The sequence below is a fragment of the Chiloscyllium punctatum genome, chromosome 11 (genome assembly GCF_047496795.1).
Source record: "Chiloscyllium punctatum isolate Juve2018m chromosome 11, sChiPun1.3, whole genome shotgun sequence".
NCBI lineage: Eukaryota > Metazoa > Chordata > Chondrichthyes > Orectolobiformes > Hemiscylliidae > Chiloscyllium > Chiloscyllium punctatum.
This window is the reverse complement of record NC_092749.1, coordinates 50,235,673-50,255,813: the sequence shown is the minus strand read 5'-3', so window position 1 is coordinate 50,255,813 and position 20,141 is coordinate 50,235,673. Positions and strand designations below refer to the sequence as shown.

Sequence of the window (20,141 nt, the reverse complement as noted above, 5' to 3'; positions counted from 1 at the left end):
TACGCCAACTGACTGTGGTTATATGGTCATGACTAAACTAGCTTTCCACCCTTGATTTTTTATACTGCATTGAACTTGCACCATTTCCCATGGTTGGATTTAAGCCCATATCCTCAGAACACTACCGTAATATTCTAGATTACTGGTTTAGTGACATTATCACTGTACTGCTGTATTCCCATTATAAATAATGCTGTATTTTAGATTTTAATTACCTATTTTTACAGGCTTTTTGCCAACAAGTGTATTTTGCAAATCTAGCAGGGTTAACAGACAATTTTAATATTAATACACGACAGGCCATTTTGCTATAACATATGTTTTGTTATTGCAAATTTCCTGTAACGTGATTGAAGAATTGGGAACACTATTTCCAAAGTGCAAACTTTTAAAGCATGTACTGGTTATGACGTGATTCTGATCCCAATAGTTTAAAAGATACTGCTATTATGTGATTTTCTTATAGCACAGGGTTACATGAGAATGGAAACACTGCGTTATTGCAGAACCAATTGTATTATGAAGCCATCATCGTCCATTCTTAACAATCCCAGAACACTGACAAAGTAAATTACAAATTGTAGTAGCCAGCAACACTGTTAGAAAAAGTCCCTCAATTACGCAGCAATTGAAAAATAGGCAATTAGTAATCATTAGTGAATAAATGCTGTGTTTCTATTACATTTATTAATAACATTAGTAACTGCTTTGATTTGTTGTGAAATTGCCATGAGAAGAAAGACAGATTGTGGGAAATGATGAGGAAAGACACCTTCAGTACTTTTTATTAAAATCAGCAGCATCACACTCATGGTACTAAAAACAAATGCCGCTAGTTTTAAGATACAAAAACAAAGAACACTATACGAACACTATAGTCTTAAAGTGAGAGATCATGTATGTACAGAAAGACCCACACAAATTTACCATTACTGTGTTCGCAGTGATTTGGATTTTAATAATTTTTCTTAAGGCGGAAAGGTTAATTCCCTGGCGACTAAAGAAGAAAAGTTCCAAATGCCATGTTTTTAAACTCTCCAAGTGTATTATAGGCAGGTGAAGACCATACGACCATAAGACAAAGTAGCAGAAATTAAGCCATTCAGAGCCAGTCTGCTCTGCCATTCAATCATGGCTGATAAGTTTCTTATCCTCATTGTCCTACTTTCTCCATGTAACGCTAGATGCCCTTGATACTCAAGAACCTATCTATCTCAGCCTTAAATATACTCAATGACCTGGCCTCCAAGGTCTTCTGTGGCAATGAATTCCATCGGTTCACCACTCTCTGGCTGAAGATGTTTCTCTTCATCTCTGTTCTAAAAGATCTTCCCTTTACTCTAAGGCCATGTACTTGGTTTCTAGACCTTCCTACCAATGGAAACATCTTCCAACATTTACTCTGTCCAATCCATTCAGTATTCTGTATGTTTCAATTACGTCCCCTCTCATCCTTCTAAACTCCATTGAGTATAAACTCTGAGTCCTCAAACTTTCCACATATGTTAAGCTTTTCATTCCTGGGACCATTCTTGTGAACCTCCTCTGAACACACTCCAGGGCTAGTACATCCTTCCTGAGAAATGGGACCCAAAACTGCACACAATAATCCAAATGGTCTGATTAGTGCCTTACAGAGCTTCGGAAGTACATCCCAGCTTTTATATTCAAGCCATCTCAAAATAAATGGCATCATTGCATTGGTCTTCCTAACTACTGACTTAACCTGTAAGTTTACCTTGAGAGAATCTTGGACTTGAACTCCCAAGTCTCTGTACTTCAGACTTCTGAATTTTCTCCCCATTTAGAGAATAGTCCATGCCTCTATTCTTCCTACCACAGTGCATGATCTCACACTTTCCCACATTGTACTCCATCTGCCACTTCTTTACCCATTCTCCTAACCTGTCCAAATCCTTCTGCAGCTTCCCTGCCTCCTCAATGCTACCTGTCCCTCTACCTATCTCTGTATTGTCTGTAAACCTAGCCAGGATGCCCTCAGTTCCTATATTTAGATCGTTAATGTATCAAGTGAAAAGTTATGGTCCCAACTCTGAGCCTTGTGGGACACCTGAGAATCCTGAGAAAGACCCTTTTATCCCCACTTTCTGCTTTCTGCCAGAGAGCCAATCTCCTATCCATGCTAGCACATTGTCTCTAACACCATGGGCCCTTATCTTACTCAGTAGCCTCCTCTGCATCACCTTGTCAAAGGCCTTCTTGAAGTCCAGGTAGATAACATCCATTGGCTCTCCTCGGTCTAACCTGCTTGTTACTTACTCAAAGAATTCTAGCAGATTTGTGAGGCATGACCTCCCCTTGATGAAGCCATGTTGACTTTACCATATACTTCCAAGTATTCAGAAATCCCATCCTTCACAATGGATTCCAGGATCTTACCCATGACCGAGGTTAGGCTAATCAGTCTGTAACTTTCTACTTTTTGCTTTACTCCCTTTTTAAACAGGGGTGTCACGTTAGTGATTTTCCAAGCCTCTGGGATTCTCCCTCATTCTAGCGATTCCTGAAAGATCACCACTCATGGCTCCACTATCTCTTCAGCTATCTCCCTTAGAATTCTGGGATGTAGTCCCTCTGGCCCAGGTGATTTATCCACCTTCAGGCCATTCAGTGTTTCTAGCACCTTCTCCTTAGTGTTGACCACCATACTCAGCTCTGCCCCTCACTCTCTTGAATTTTTGAGATGTTACTCATGTGGTCCTGCTTCAGGTTGATGTGGAAGAGGTATCAATTTAATTACAGTTAATCAGAGATTTTCTGTAAGTGCGGAAACTTGAGGTCAGGCAAGTTAGTCAGGGACTTTTGTCTGAGGGTCAGCAGTTTCACAGATAGTTAGACATTTATGTTGGCATGAAAACTTGAGGTGCTTTATCTTGAGGAAGGAAATGATTTTCAGTCTGTGGACATCCACGTTGCAGCATGTCTTGTATTTCTGTTAAGTACAACATCTGTGTTTCTTCTGTTTGCTACTGAAATAGCCCACTTGTCTTATGCTGTTTTACTTAATTATACTTAATAAAATTTGAAATTATTCATTTACTTAATGTCTTAATCTTGCTTGATGGTATATCATTATTGAACTTAAAGTATGTAAATGATAATGTTTGAAAGGGTTCATTTGAAACTTTAATTAAGTGAACAAGCAAGATCAGTTGCATTTGGGCAGGAGAGACCTATGTCCTTTGGGTGGGGGGTTACGGTTGGAGACAGTTTAAATTAAAATGGTAAGGGAATGGGAATGTGAGTAGGGAGATAGACAAGGAGGAAACAAAGATATAAACAAAAGACAGAAAGGTAGGAAGCAAAAGTGGAAGACACAAAACAGAGTGGAAAACAAATGTTGCCATAGTGCAAATTAAAGTTAAAATGACTAACAGGGTTAGAATTGCAAGACTTTAAGGCATTATAAAGTGCGTTCCTGTTAGGGTGAAAGGAAAGGCTGGTAGGTACAGGGAATGCTGGATGACTAAAAAGAAATTGAGGGTTTGGTTCAGAAAAGGAGGAAGCATATGTCAGGTCTAGATTGAGTGAATCCTTAGAAGAGTATAAAGGCAGTAGGAGTATACTTAAGAGGGAATTCAGGAGGGCAAAAAGGGATATGAGATATCTTTGGCAAATAGAGTTAAGGAGAATCCAAAGAGTTTTTACAAATACATTAAGGACAAAAGGGTAACTAGGGTGAGAATAGGGCCCCTCAAAGATCAGCAAGGCGGCCTTTGTGAGGAGCTGCAGGAGATGGGGGAAGATACTAAACAAGTATTTTGCATCAGTATTTACTGTGGAAAAGGACATGGAAGATATAGAATGTAGGGACATAGATGATGACATCTTGAAAAATGTCCAGATTACAGAGGAGGAAGTGCTGCATGTCTTGAAATGCATAAAAGTGGATAAATCCCCAGGACCTGATCAGGTGTACCCTAGAACTCTGTGGACTGCTAGGAAAGTGATTGCTGGGCCTCTTGTTGAGATATTTGTATCATCGATAGTGACAGGTGAGGTGCCAGAAGACTGGAGATTGGCTAACGTAGTGTCATTGTTTAAGAAAGGTGGCAAGAACAAGCCAGGGAACTCAAGACCAGTGAGCCTGATGACGGTAGTGGGCAAGTTGTTGGAGGGAATCCTGAGGGACAGGATGTACATGTATTTGGAAAGATAAGGGCTGATTAGGGATAGTCAACATATCTTTGCATGAAAATCATGTCTCGCAAACTTGATTGAGTTTTTTGAAGAAATAACAAAAAGGTTTGATGAGGACAGAGCAGTAGATGTGATCTATTTGGACTTCAGTAAGGCATTTGACAAGGTTCCCCATGGGAGACTGGTTAGTAAGGTTAGATCTCACAGAATACAGGGAGAACTAGCCATTTGGATACAGAACTGGCTCAAAGGTAGAAGACAGAAGGTGGTGGTGGCGGGTTGTTTTACAGACTGGAGACCTGTGACCAGTGGAGCGCCACAAGGATCAGTGCTGGGTCCTCTACTTTTCGTCATTTATATAAATGGTTTGGATGTGAGCATAAGAGGTATAGTTATTAAGTTTGCAGATGACACCAAAATTGGGGGTGCAGTGTACAGTGAAGAAGGTTACCTCAGATTACAATGGGATCTTGATCAGATGGGTAGAGGGAGTTTTGCTGAACAAAGAGACCTTGGAGTGCAGGTTCGTAGCTCCTTGAAAGTGGAGTCGCAGGATAGTGAAGAAGGCATTTGCTATGCTTTCCCTTATTGGTCAGTGTATTGAGTAAAGCAGTTGGGAGGTCATTGCGGCTGTACAGGACCTTGGTTAGACTACTGTTGGAATATTGCGTGCAATTCTGGTCTCCTTTCAATCGGAAAATGCTGTGAAACTTGAAAAGGTTCAGAAAAGATTTACAAGGATGTTGCCAAGGTTGGAGGATTTGAGCTATAGGGAGAGGCTAAACAGGCTGGAGCTGTTTTCCCTGGAGCACTGGAGGCAGAGGGGTGACCCTATAGAGGTTTACAAAATCATGAGGGGCATGCATTGGATAAATAGACGAAGTCTCTTCCCTGGGTTGGGGGAATCCAGAATTAGACGGCATAAGTTTAGGGTGAGAGGGGCAAGATATAAAAGACCTAAGGAGCAACTCTTTCATGCAGATATGGAATGAGGTGCTGGAGGAAGTGGTGGAGGCTAGTACAGTTTAAAAGGCATTTGGGTGAGTAGGTGAATGGGAAGGGTTTGGAGGGATATGGACTGGGTGTTGGCAGGTGGAACTAGATTGGGTTGGGATATCTAGTCAGCATGGACGGGTTGGATTGAAGGGTCTGTTTCCGTGCTGTACATCTCTATGACTCTATATCTTAACTGTGGAGCATTTGCAATAATGCACATGGATTAACAGTGCAACTTGATATATACAGTTATGATATATTTGCAATTAGGGAGACATGGCTGCAGGGTGACCAAGGATAAGAATTGAATATCCAGGGATATTCAATATTTTGAAGGGCAAACAAATAGGGAAGTAGAGGGTATGGGGGTGGGTTTGGAATGGAGAGATGTGTCACCTTTTGGGAAGAAAGTCAATGAAACCTTGACAGCCTGCCAGAAGGTCCTTGATAATGTGCAGTGACCATTGCTAATAATGATGTTGCTGAGATTGCTAAGCAACCAGCCCTCTACTTACATAAAAGCCTTGGGGTGGGAAATGGGCATGAATGGGTTGTCTATCCAAATTAGTGGCTGATTTGGATGGTACCACTGCCTGTCAGAATGGGGCTTTGTTCTTGGTGTCACAACTTTCTGGTTCAGAAGCTATCAGCCCATTCCTCATACAATGGACTGCTCTCAATAGTATCATGTGCATGAGTGGAATTATGTGCTTGGTAGAATTTAATCAGTATGATGCTGGTCTCATCATCATTTTTCGAAATGGTGTGAACACTGTTTTGTTTGCTGTCAGGAGATGCAAATCAGTTTTCAAATAATTAATCACTCATCTATACAATGTTGGGTTCGCAATTATGTAAACCCTCAATAAAGTGCAAGCCCACTGCAAGAACTGCTAGCAATGGCAGTAGTATTGAACTGATGGCTACTGCTGGTGTTATACCATTGCCTGTAGGAGGAATTGACCATGGATCCCAAGGCAGAGGCAGGGACGTAAGGGGCCACTGAGTGGGATGGGGTTGTCATCATCCAGTGTAAGAAGAATGGCTTTTAGCTAGCTTCCCCTTATTGATGCTGAATTCCTCAATGTAAAGGAGTGATTGCCCAGTATGCTATCAGCAATTTCAACATGTTTGCTGGGTAGCCTCCATGAATGGGAAGTACACACGCTGCTCCTGGTGGTGGTGGTTGAATGAAGCCTTTAAGTGGCTCCTCAATGTGGGGATGTGGTCCCCTACTGTGCACCCTCACACTTGATTAAATAAGCATACTCTTCTACCTCTGAACACACCTTGGGGGAAGGCTTACATTAAATTCTATCATAATACATATTCCTGGAAAACAATACCTGAAAGAGTGGCTGAAGCAGATTCAGTCTTAAATTTCAGAAGGAACTGGAAACCTGAAGGTTTATGGACAATCAGGGGTTTGTTGAACTCTTAAGAACTGGTAGAGATATTATGGGCTGAATGGCCACTCCCTGTGTTCTTTGCACCTACAGTTCATTATGATTAACTCAGTCTTGAGCAGAGCACCTAATAGAATATAAAAATATTCCACCTCTCCATTTGTATGACAAAAATCTCAACATCTCACAAATGTAAATTTGAAGGATGCTCAGGCACAAATCTATGAAAGGCCTGCAATGTTAACTGTTACTCTTGCCACAGATTCTACCAGACTTACAGTGTATTTTCAGCACATTCTGTCTGAGTTGCAAAATTATACCATGCTAGACATAAAGCAATGTCCCAATGAGAAATGACAGTCACAGGATTCTATTAGATTTGGCCGATAGAACAGGAGGGGTGATGGAAACACTGTGGCACGTGCACCCTGATTTCCAAAATGACTGCTGGAAGATTTCCTTTGAAGCTAAGATACAAAATAGAGAGCTGCTCCACAGTGGTTGGCAGTTTTAATTTGTAGTACAAAGTAATAAGTGTTTCTCTTTTTGTTCTTATAGAAGATTGGATAAAGGGGAACCAGAAGAGATAATACATTTAGATTTTCAGAAGGATACAGGTTTGATTGGGTAGCACATGAACCCAAAAGAGTTAGCAATAAACAGCAAGTGATTAAGTACCAAATGGAATAATGGTCTTTATTACATGTGGTATGGAAGAGAAAAGTTGGGGAAAGTCTTATTATAATTGTACAGGGTGAGACCTCATCTGGACTACCGTGTTCAGCTTTGGTTTTCTTATTTAAAGAGAGATAATATTTACATTAACAGTTTAGTGAAGATCCTCTAAGTTGATTCCTAGGATGAAAAGTTGCCTTTGAGGAAAGGTTGAACAGTTAAAGTTTATACTCACTGTAGTTTAGAAGAATGGCAAGGAGTCAAAATTAACTCCTGAACTGGCAGCGTAGGCTCAAGTGGCCTACCTCTGCCCCCTTTCATATGCTTGTACTTTTAAACAAAGTTCACTGGACCCTGATCATCATTATAATTAACTCAGTTTCCAACAATGCCAATTTACAATAAATTACTTAAGCTTATTTGCTCATTTTATAATGTAATCTGTCCAAACCTGTGCATACCCAGATAGTTAACGTTTTGTTTGGTAATTTGTTAAGAAAGGTTTAATTTGTTCACTTGGTAGTTTGCATGGTGAATAGACATGATAACCCTCATAGAATATAGAATATATCACGGTGAACTGCCGTTCCAACCACCTGCTATGGGAGTTTACTTTTGTAATCGTGACAGCAATTTACATCCCACCCAAAGCGAGAGTATCCAAAGGCTTATTCACCGTAGCCAGTGACTTCTGCAACTGGATCTTTGACTTCCTGGCCCGCAGACAGCAATCAGTAAGGATAGGTGACAATACCTCCACCATGATAATCCTTAACACAGTATCCCACAAGGCTGCACATTCAGCTTCTTACTAGCCTCTTTATACACTCACAACTGTGTGGCCAAATTCAGCTCTCGCTCCCTTTACAAATTTGTTGATGACAGCACCATAATGAGTCAAATTACAAACAACACAAGACAGAGTGCAAGAAAGAGATAGAGAGCTTAGTGGCATGGTGTAAAAACAGCAACCCCTCCCTCAATGTCAGCAAAATTAAGGAGTTGGTCATTGACATCAGAAAACAGAGTGGAGGACTGCCTTTATCAATGGTGTGGAGGTGGAGATAGTCAAGTGCTTCAAGTTCCTAGGAGTAAATACCACCAACAATTTGTCCTGGGTCCATCTACATCAATGTTACAGTCAAAAAGGCACACCAATGCTTTTGCTTCCTCAGAAACTAAGGAGATTCAGCTTGTCCACAATGTCTCTTGCCAATTTTATAGATGCACAATAGAAAGCTTCTTAGCCAAATCATCACAGCATGGTTTCGCAACTGCTCTGCCCAAGACTACAAGAATGCAGCCCAGTTCATCAAAAAACATTAGCTTTCCTTCCATTGACACCATCCATATTTCCCACTTCCTCAGGAAAGCAGCCCACATCATCAAAGTCCCTGCCAACCCCTGTTTTATTCTCTTCCATCTCTTTAATCGGGCAGAAGATACAAACGTTTAAAAATGCGTACCAACAGATTCAAGAACAGCTTCTTCATCTGTTATCAGGCTTAAGAATGAACCCCTCATATATTAGAGTTGATCTTTCTCTGCACCTTTTCTGTAGCTATAATGCTATGGTCTGTTTATTAACTTGATATATTTATGTAAGGTATGATTTGTCTGGATAGCATGCAAAACAATGTTTTTCACTGTATCTCAGTACATATGATAATAATAAATCAAATCAAATCAGTACCATACTTTGGATTTAAATTAACAGACAGCTCAAAGTTTCTGTGCTGCCTGCATCACAACAAATAGGTGCAAACTAATTGTGTCTTGTGATTCCTGCATTTATTTTTATCCTAATCCAAATTTTACCAAAAGTATATTGTTAAGCAAAAACATATGGCATGCAACATAAATTGTATATTAACATAATAAAAATGTAAAACCAGTATTAATGTAAAATGTGCTCTCTTGTAATCTCTTATAGACTATTATCATTCCAGTAATAAAGACATTTGGCCCAGTGCAGAGTTCACTGACTACTTGCCCTGGTGGAGATACCGCACATGATTCCTTAAAATTCAAGTTATTTTCACCATTTAGTAATGAGAACTTATTGAATAATGAAAATACCTTGTTTTGTTAAACATAAGCCTGTGTGAATTGGACACTTCACCTTCATCATATTAGAATGTGAATTCATGATGTCGTACGTCTGTTGATCATTAGCTCACAAACATGAATTGTTAATGCCATGCATTTATCCTGTGCAATAGTACAACATTTGACACAACATTACTTCTTTGTTCCAGCCTAGTGGGAACAGATGTTTAATTACCATTACCTTGTCCTAGGAAATGTGCTCCACCCACAAGAACACGAGGACAGCCCTCCCAGCTGCGATATGTTACAACTTTTTCGTCAGCTTTATTCCAATCCAATGGTTCCTAAACCTAATCTCTGTTGGAGTCACTCTGTTCTTTTTCTGCACATCACTGAGACACCCCGCAAAATCCTCTGCAACCACTTTTGCATTACCTGAGTAGATAAGAAAGCAAGCATTAACACTCAATTCAACATGTACAGTACAATTAAAAATAACATTTAATCTCAATTACTAATTAAGTTCAAAGTATTTTTCTACTGCATTCATGTTTGTACATAAAAGCTTTGAATACAACATTGTAAAAGCATATTCAGAGGGGAAGCTTAATTTCGCAGGATGCATTCATAACTAATTTATTACAATAAAGAAGAGTAGCAAAATCTCTGAGAATAATATATTTAACAGATTTTTAAATAATAGTTCACAATTTTAAACTCTTACCCTCTTTATTCAATACTGTTTAAATGAAACATTCTGCAAAAAACTAAAGCATGCCAGATTTGTGTTTGGGCTAAACATTGAATTATAAATTTAGGGATTGACTTGTTTAATCAAAACTGTCTCTACATCTTTACTGAGTATTCCTTTCCTTTGAATGGTCCCATTCCCTATTCAAGTCCTCTCCTATTTAAAACTTCTGTTCTTTTTGTTTTAACTTCTTTTAAGTTGTTCAAGGGATATTGGAAATGAACTTTTCAATAATTTGCATCTATCCCAAGGAAACAACCCAGTCAATAATTCTTCAGTATTGCCTTGACTTTGAGTGCAATTACAGTAATGCTGGCTTTAAAACCAATACAGCCATACCAAAACTAAGCTCTTGCTTACACCTTGCACTTTAGAGCAAAGTAACTCTGCACATATTTCAATTGCCTATTAGAATATTTTAAAATGGACAAGAACGACATATCTTAGCATTAGTAAAAGTTAAACGGACACATCTGTGCACTTTGTATACTTGGCCACCTTAGTCTGCAGTAATGATACTTACAGTCATAAGACCAAGCAATGAGAATCTTACAACTCTTGGCATTGGTATCATTGGACTCTCAAATTATATCAATCTGCATCTGCTACTGCTTCATATAAATGTTCTGATTTCTTTGTTGATAGCTAGCTTCATTAGCACTACTCAAATGGTTAGCAGAGTTACATTTTTCTTAATAATACTATCAGTTCATTTACCTTCGATGAGAACACATTGAGCTTAAATTTTGACAGCCACTAGATAAGTTGAAATAAATGGATTCTTGGTCATGTTTAAAAAGAAGAAATGTTGATGAGCTAAAAGTCAAGAGAGTTTGCACTTCAAAATGTTACCTGGAGTGGTTTCAGCCAACTAATTATGACTCATGGCAGTTTTCTGTTGATAAGAAATATTATTGAATAGTCACAATGAATAATTATGTTTATAATAAACACTTACAAACAAGCTAAGCATGTATATTTCCTCATCCGACAAAACAAAATTAAAGTTTGAAGTAGAATGTGAATTATAATGCATTGAAGAACCAGGACTGACAAGGATTCTGGGTAATCCAAGGTAGAGGACTGGAGCTGTAACAGCTGCTCCTTTTCTGAGGTGTTTTAGGTGATTTCCCCAAATTCCAGGAGCAGCAATTACTGTTTTATATGCTTTTGCATTGTTTTGGAACTTGAGAAAAAAAAAGTCAAAACAACAGCACTTCTAAAAGGGAGAAGAACAGACAAAGGAAGAACATGGTGAGGTCAGTGCAGGAGCAAGAGAGAGAGAGAGAGAGAGAGAAAGAAAGAAAGAAACCCACATTACTGACAGAGTTAGCAGTTACTGCCTTAGCTATTGAATTCATGCATTGCTGGACATCGGAATGTGTCTGGGAAAATTAAAAAATAATGAAATACACAACTGATCTTGGAGGAACCTGCCTGGGAGAGGTCACAGCACAGAAACAGATAAATGGATGTTTTAAGCGTGTCCTTAAAATAAGTCACAGTAGTGAGTAGAGTGGGTTCTTTCTTAGTTACATGTTATATTCAGATATGTCTCTTGATTCAACTAAAAAATATAAGCCATAAATATTAATTTAACCTGGAAGAGTATTTTGTAGAGAAATAAGACAGTGCTATTTTCTGGGTCTGTAGGTTGAAAGAAACAAAAATAGCCCTCAGTAGAGTGATATGCTCTTCTTGTCAGGTGTGAGTGTTTAGGAAGAGTTTACGGGTTACTGAGGATTATATCTGCAATAAATGCCATTGATTGCGAATCCAATCAGATTGAATGAATCGGTTAGAGAGGCAGTTAGAGGCAATGAGGAATTTACAAGAGCAAGGGGATGTCATGGATGGCAGTTATAGGAAGGGGGAAAGTCTCAGATACAGTCACAAAGATGGATTAACTCCAGGAAAGGTAAGAGAGGTAGGCAGGTAGTGCAGGAGTCTTCTGTGACTATCCCCATTTCAAACAAGTATACTGGTTTGGAAAATGTAGGGGGTGTTGGATTCTCATGAGGACATAGCATGATTAGCCACGTTTCTGGTATAGAGACTGGCTCTAATGCAATGGTAGGTACGTCGGGTTCCAAGCGATCGATTGTCTTAGGGCATTCTCTAGTCTGAGGTACAGATAGACATTTCTGTGATCAGCAACGAAAAATCAGAATGGTGTGTTGCCTCCCTGGTGCCAGGATCAAAGATGCCTCAGAGATGGTGCAGAATGTTCTCAAGGGGAAGAGGGGCCAGCAGGAAGTCATTGTACACATTGGAGCCAACAACATAGGAAGGGAAAAGGTTGAGATTCTGAAGGGAGTTTACAGAGAGTTAGGAAGAATTTATAAAGGAGGTCCTCGAGAGTAGTAATATCTGTATTACTCTCGGTGCTACGAGCTAGTGAGGGTAGGAATGGGAGGATAGAGCAGATGAATGCATGGCTGAGGAGCTGGTGTATAGGAGAAGGATTCACATTTTTAGATCATTGGAATCTCTTTCAGGGTAGAAATGACCTGTACAAGAAAGACGGATTACACCTAAATTGGAAGGGGACTAACATACTGGCAGAGAGAGATGCTCAGGAGGATTTAAGCTAGTATGGTGGGGTGGGGTTGGGGGAATGGGACCCAGGGAGATAATGAGGAAAGGTTTCAATCTGAGACTGGTACAGTTGAGAACAAAGGCAAGTCAAACAGTCAGGGCAGGCAGGGACATAGCAGAGAACAAGGTAAGACTGATAAATTAAACTGCATTTATTTCAATGCAAGAGGCCCAACAGGGAAGGCAGATGAACACAGGGCATGGTTAGGAACATGGGACTGGGATATCTCAGCAATTACGGAAATGTGGCTCAGAGATGGACAGGACTGGCAACTTAATGTTCCAGGATACAAATACTACAGGAAGGACAGAAAAAGGGCAAGACAGGAGGGGGAGTGAGTGTTTTTGATAAGGGATAGCATTACAGCTTACTGATGGAGGATATTCCTGGAAATACATCCAGGGAAGTTATTTGGGTAGAACTGAGAAATAAGAAATGGATGATCACCTTATGGGATTGTCAGAGGGAAATTGAGAAACAAATTTGTAAGGAGATCTCAAGTATCTTTAAGAACAATAGGGTGGTTATGGTAGGGGATTTTAACTTTCTAAACATAGACTGAATTTGCCATAGTGTTAAGAGATTAGATGGAGAGGAATTTATTAAGTCTGTACAAGAACATTTTCTTACTCAGTATGTGGATGTACCTACTAGAGAAGGTGCAAAACTTGACCTACTCTTGGGAAATAAGGCAGGGCAGGTGATTGAGGTGTCAGTGGGGGAGCACTTTGGGGCCAGCGACCACAATTCAATTACTTTTAAAATAGTGATGGAAAAGGATAGACCAGATCCAAAAGTTGAAGTTCTAAATTGGAGGAAGGCCAATTTTGACGGTATTAGGCAAAAACTTTCAAAAGCTGATTGGGCGCAGATGTTCACAGGTAAAGGAATGGCTGGAAAATGGGAAGCCTTCAGAAATGAGATAACGAGAGTCCAGAGAAAGTATATTCCTGTTTGGGTGAAAGGAAAGGCTGGTAGGTATAGGGAATGCTGGATGACTAAAGAAATTGAGGTTTTGGTTAAGAAGAAGGAAACATATGTCAGGTATAGACAGGATAGGGTCATTTATCTCTCCACTCTGAAGACTTCCTGCCTCTATTCCCGATGAAGGGCTTTTGCCCAAAACGTCGATTTTCCTGCTCATCGGATGCTGCCTGATCTGCTGTGCTTTTCCAGCACCACTCTGATCTAAACTCTATAGACAGGATAGATCAATTAATCCTTAGAAGAGTATAAAGGCAGTAGGAGTGTACTTAAGAGAGAAATCAGGAGGGCAAAAAGGAGACAAGAGATAGCTTTGGCAAATAGAATTAAGGAGAATTCAAAGAGTTTTTACAAATACATTAAGGATAAAAGGGTAACTAGGGAGAGAATAGGGCCCCTCAAAGATCAGCAAGACGACCTTTCTGTGGAGCTGCAGGAGATGGGGGAGAAACTAAATGAGTATTTTGCATCAGTATTTAGTGTGGAAAAGGACATGGAAGATATAGAATGTAGGTACATAGATGGTGACACCTTGCAAAATGTCCAGATTACAGAGGAGGAAGTGCTGCATGTCTTGAAACGCATGAAAGTGGATACATCCACAGGACCTGATCAGGTTAGATTAGATTACTTACAGTGTGGAAACAGGCCCTTCGGCCCAACAAGTCCACACCGCCCCGCCGAAGCGTAACCCACCCATACCCCTACATCTACATCTACCCCTTACCTAACACTACGGGCAATTTAGCATGGCCAATTCACCTGACCTGCACATCTTTGGACTGTGGGAGGAAACCGGAGCACCCGGAGGAAACCCACGCAGACACGGGGAGAACGTGCAAACTCCACACGGTCTGTCGCCTGAGGCGGGAATTGAACCCGGGTCTCCGGCGCTGTGAGGCAGCAGGGCTAACCACTGTGCCACCGTGCCGCCCTAGAACTCTGTGGGAAGCTAGGGAAGTGATTGCTGAGCATCTTGTTGAGATATTTGTATCATCGATGATCACAGGTGAGGTGTCAGAAGACTGGAGGTTGGCAAACGTGGTGCAACTGTTTAAGAAAGGTGGTAAGGTCAAGCCAGGGAACTATAGACCAGTGAGCCTGAAGTTGGTGGAGGGCAAGTTGTTGGAGGGAATCCTGAGCGACAGGGTGTACATGTATTTGGAAAGGCAAGGACTGATTAGGGATAGTCAATATGACTTTCTGCATGGGAAATTGTCTCACGAACTTGATTGAATTTTTTGAAAAAGTAAAAATGAGGATTGATGAGGGCAGAGTGGTGGACGTGATCTATACGGACTTCAATAAGGCATTTGACAAGTTTCCCCATGGGAGACTGGTTAGCAAGGTTAGATCTCATGAAATACAAGGAGAACTAGCCATTTGGATACAGAACTGGCTCAAAGGTAGAAGACAGAGGCTGGTGGTGGAGGGCTGTTTTTCAGACTGGAGGCCTGTGACCAGTGGAGTGCCACAAGGATCGGTGCTGGATCCACTACTTTTCATCATATAATTAAATGATTTAGATGCAAGCATAAGAGGCATAGTTAGAAAGTTTGCAGATGATCCCAAAATTGGAGGTGTAGTGGACAGCAAAGAAGGTTATCTCAGATTACAATAGGATCTTGATCAGATGGACCAATCGGCTAAGAAGTGGCAGATAGAGTTTAACTGAGATAAATGCGAGATGCTGCATTTTGGGAATGCAAATCTTAGCAGGACTTATACACTTAATGCTAAGGTTCTTGTGAGTGTTGCTGAACAAAGAGACCTTGGAGTGCAGGTTCATAGCTCCTTGAAAGTGGAGTCGCAGGTAGGTTGGATCGTGAAGAAGGTGTTTGGTATGCTTTCCTTTATTGGTCAGAGTATCGAGAAGAGGAGTTGGGAGGTGGTCTCCTTCCTATCAGAAAGATGTCATGAAACTTGAAAGGGTTAAGAAAAGATTTACAAAGATGTTGCCAGGTTTGGAGGATTTGAGCTACAGGGAGACATTGAATTTGCTAGGGCTGTTTTCCCTGGAGTGTCGGAGGCTGAGGGCTGACCTTATAGAGGTTTACAAAATTATGAGAGGCATGGATAGGATAAATAGGCAAAGTTTTTTTCCCTGGAGTCGGGGAGTCCAGAACTAGAAGGCATAGGTTTAAGGTGAGAGGGGCAAGATATAAAAGAGACCTAAGGGGCAACTTTTTCAAGCAGAGGGTGGTACGTGTATGGAATGAGCTGCCAGAGGATGTGGTGAATGCTGGTACAATTGCAACATTTAAGAGACATTTGGATGGGTATATGAATAGGAAGGGTTTAGAGGGATATGGGCCGGGTGCTGGCAGGTGGGACTAAATTGGGTTGGGATATTTGGTCAGCATGGAGGGGTTGGACCGAAGGGTCTGTTTCCATGCTGTACATCTCTATGACTCTATATAAAAGAGACCTAAGGAGCAACTTTTTCACACAGAAGGTGGCACGTGTATGGAATAAGCTGCCAGAGGAAGTGGTGGAGGCTGGTACAATTGCAACATTTAAAAGGCATCTGGATGGGTATATGAATAGGAGGGGTTTGAAGGGATATGGGTCAGGTGTTGGCAGGTGGGACTAGTTTGGGTTGGGATATCTGGTCGACATGGACGGGTTGGACCGAAGGGTATGTTTCCGTGCTGTACATCTCTGTTCCTCTATGACTGGTAAAATCTTAAACAAAAACAGAAGTTTCTGGAAAAACTCAGCTGTTTGGCAGCATCTGTGAAGAGAAATCAGAGTTAATATTTCAGATCTGGTGACCCTTCCTTAGAACTGATGGTAGCTATGAAAATGTAATGTTATGTGCAGAAGACAGGATGGGAGAGGGGATAATGAGTAAATGATAGGTAGGGGTAGTGCCCGAAGAGAGAGAACAACAGCTGGACAGACAAAGGAGTAAAACCTTAAGCTTTTTGTATTACGAATCTTTTAACAATTTAAAACATTTTGGGACATATGCCTTGTATCTTAATGTTTTCTTTTTCTGTCTATTTTGTGTGTGTTCTCATATCCAAAGTCTCTGAAATTTGTTTTGCAAGTTTTGATAATTTTTTCCAAATATACTGATAGATTCACCTTTAAGAAAAAGCTTTTCATATTTATACATGTAGATTGTTTTAAATTGATGAATAACATCCACAGCTTGGCAAATTAACTGAAATGTAACAGGATTAAGCTGGAAATATACAAGAGGATTTTCCTTTCCTCACAAAATAAGGTAGATACTTTTCTGTACACTATTGATGGAGGCTTTGCAACTCAAGTAATTTGAGTACTCAACTTCCAAATGGGTGCCATGTATTTTATGTCTCATCGTCTCTTTTATTTGAACCCCCTTGTCATAGACAGCAAAGGTTCATCACCTCACAAGACAGCAAAAAGGCAAGCGAGGTCTTGGGAAAAGAGAGGAACTAACATAAACGTACAATAATTACATCTGACATCAATCATTAACAGTGTTTCCAGGCAATTCAAAACTGCACACTGTACCACAGTTCCTATCAAATGTAGCAGTGTGACATTCAACAAGATAGATGACCTTAAAACAATAAGACTTTAAGATGTAGGAGCAGAAGGTTAGGCCACTGTTGGAATATTGCGTGCAATTCTGGTCTCCTTCCTATCAGAAAGATGTTGTGAAACTTGAAAGGGTTCAGAAAAGATTTACAAGGATGTTGCCAGGGCTGGAGGATCTGAGCTACAGGGAGAGGCTGAACAGGCTGGGCTGTTTTCCCTGGAACGTTGGAGGCTGAGGGGTGACCTTATAGAGGTTTACAAAATTATGAGGGGCATGGTTAGGATAAATAGACAAAGTCTTTTCCCTGGGGTCGGGGAGTCCAGAACTAGAGGGTATAGGTTTAGGGTGAGAGGGGAACGATATAAAAGAGACCTAAGGGGCAGCTTTTTCACGCAGAGGGTGGTACGTGTATGGAATGAGCTGCCAGAGGATGTGGCGGAGGCTGGTACAATTGCAACATTTAAAAGGCATTTGGATGGGTATATGAATAGGAAGGGTTTGGAGGGATATGGGCTGGGTGCTGGTAGGTGGGACTAGATTGGGTGGGATATCTGGTCGGCATGGACGGGTTGGACCAAAGGGTCTGTTTCCATGCTGTACATCTCTATGACTCTATGACTATGACTCTAAATCGGCCATTTGGCCCATTGAGTCAGATCTGCAGTTTAGCAAAATTATGGTTGATCTGCTAATTCTCAACTTCACTGGATTAAAACATGAAAAATGCTTAAAGAAATATAATCAACTATTATGAAGAAGAATAAGAAACAAATTATGTCTCAAAACCAATGTCAAATTAATGGAGCAATCACTTTTCATCACCCTGAAATCTGAGCCAAATCTGATCCTGTGTCATATTTGAAAGGTGCAACAACTGTGGCCCCAACAGGCATTCAGATCAGTTAGACAAAGTTGAACAAATTTTGTTAAAAGGTTCACTCATTTGCTCTGAATTTTGTATCAGCTCCTATGACCAGATTAGGATTCCTAATTTGATTAATAAAGCTTGATTTATGCCAGTTTTAGGCAAGCAAAGAGATTTCCCTTTTACAGTATGTCATCTGGCAAGCCTTGGGCATACTAAAGGGGGTAATGGAGGAGCCATTCTGATTCTCAACTCCTGACCATCTATTGTTCAGGAGCTTAAAGGATGTACAACGTGTACCAAAATAAAAACTCATTATGATTTCAAATGCCTTTATATATGTATTTAAAACAAACATGAATTTTTGGAACCAAAGCAAGAACTATGCCCTTAGTGATGTCAGTTCTCAAAATGTTTGAACTAAACCAAATAATAGGTCAGAACTTTTTTTATCTGTTCCCTCTCTGACAATGGTAAACACCTGTGGAAGCCCACCTATAAATACTTTGTATAAATGCTGAATCTAAAGAATCATAACAATTAATGTAAATCTGGTAATATGCTAAAATACTCAAGTACCTTACAGACCAGCTATTTTAAAAGAAACTTTATTTTATAACATGCAAAACATTAAAATGATTGCAATTCACTTAGTTTGTCTTCGTTAATCTCAGTCAGGATTGAGGAATCACAAAGAACAAAGAAAATTTACAGCCCAGGAACAGGCTCTTCAGCCCTCCAAGTCTGAACTGATCCATATCCACTGTCTAAAACTAATGCCCAATTCCTAAGGATCTGTGTCCCTCTGCTCCCCACCAACTCATGCATCTGTCCAGACGCACCTTAAATGAATCTACCATGCCAGCCTCTGCTACCTCTGCTGGCAACATATTCCAGGTACCTACCACCCACTGTGTAAAGTCCCACATTTCATCTTAAACTAGTCTCATTTCAAAGTTCTCACATTTCATTTTTATTCTCAGTCACTGGACTGGTGACACCCTGTTGGAATGAATGGGAGTAGGGGACACTTTATTTCATTCTAGAGAATTTTGTTTACAATTGAAACATGAAAAGTAAACATTTTAAACCTCAGGTCAGGAGCTCCTTTTCATACTTGTTACATAAAAGGAGAATTGATAGCAACTCTACTGTCACCAGTTATATCATCATAAGAGCTACTTGTTTTCGTGGCTTTGTAATTCATCACCAGCATTCTACTGTGTATGCAAAAAGTTCCATTTTAACCAAAATATTTCAATCACATCATTCCATAGACCTAACTGTAATGTAGCCTAAAGATATTCCAAAGGATGCACACGCATTTAGTTATGTTACATCCTTCTTTGGCAAGCTGGGAAATTTATTCAGTGAGCATACCCTTAGGTTTGAAATTTCACTGTCATAAGTTTCTGCTCACTGAATGAAAGCTGGACAATTGTCAGTATCTGCATGCAGTTTGGCTGAAATAATGTAAGTGGGATTTTAATATTAAGGAAATGTATTTGTTGCGAGGTTCGATGTCACTGTATTTTGCTGGAGACATAAAGATGAGACTATCAATGTTCAGTGGATAGCAAGCTTCCATGGCTACTTTTCAGGGTTAAACATAGAGATCACAAAGTTACTGTCCAGATTGGAATACTTCCCAATAGGTGTGGTAGTATGAGATTAGATTAAATTACTTACAGTGTGGAAACAGGCCCTTTGGCTCAACAAGTCCACACCGACCCTCCGAAGAGCAACCCACCTTAGACCCATTCGCCTACATTTACCCCTTCACCTAATACTACAGGCAATTTAGCATGGCCAATTCACCTAACCTGCACATTTTTGGACTGTGGGAGGAAACCGGAGCTACCGGAGTGAGATTTGAAACAGTCAAGAACGTAGAGTAGTATGAAGTTGTGGTATTTGTTGATGGATACCCAGTGAAGATGCCAGAATAAGCCAGGTCATGTTCATTCAACTGTAAGTGAATTCTTCACAGCATAATAAGATTTAGTTTTGACAGAACAACTTTTCTGGCACTGAACATTTACAATTGTTGAGTTGAATTCTTCATTATTTAAATTATTGGTGGGAATTCAAAAATAAATAATTAAATACAATATTTTTATTGT

General features: G+C 40.2%; 1 protein-coding gene across 1 annotated transcript in view; it reads right to left on the bottom strand.

The window, feature by feature from the left end:
• The window catches only part of ush2a (Usher syndrome 2A (autosomal recessive, mild)), a 929,735-nt gene that overhangs the window by 638,736 nt on the left and 270,858 nt on the right, over positions 1–20,141 (bottom strand). The window contains 3 exon segments of the mRNA XM_072580162.1: positions 9,529–9,640; positions 9,643–9,728; positions 18,478–18,541. Coding sequence (XP_072436263.1) covers positions 9,529–9,640; positions 9,643–9,728; positions 18,478–18,541 — 262 coding nt within the window.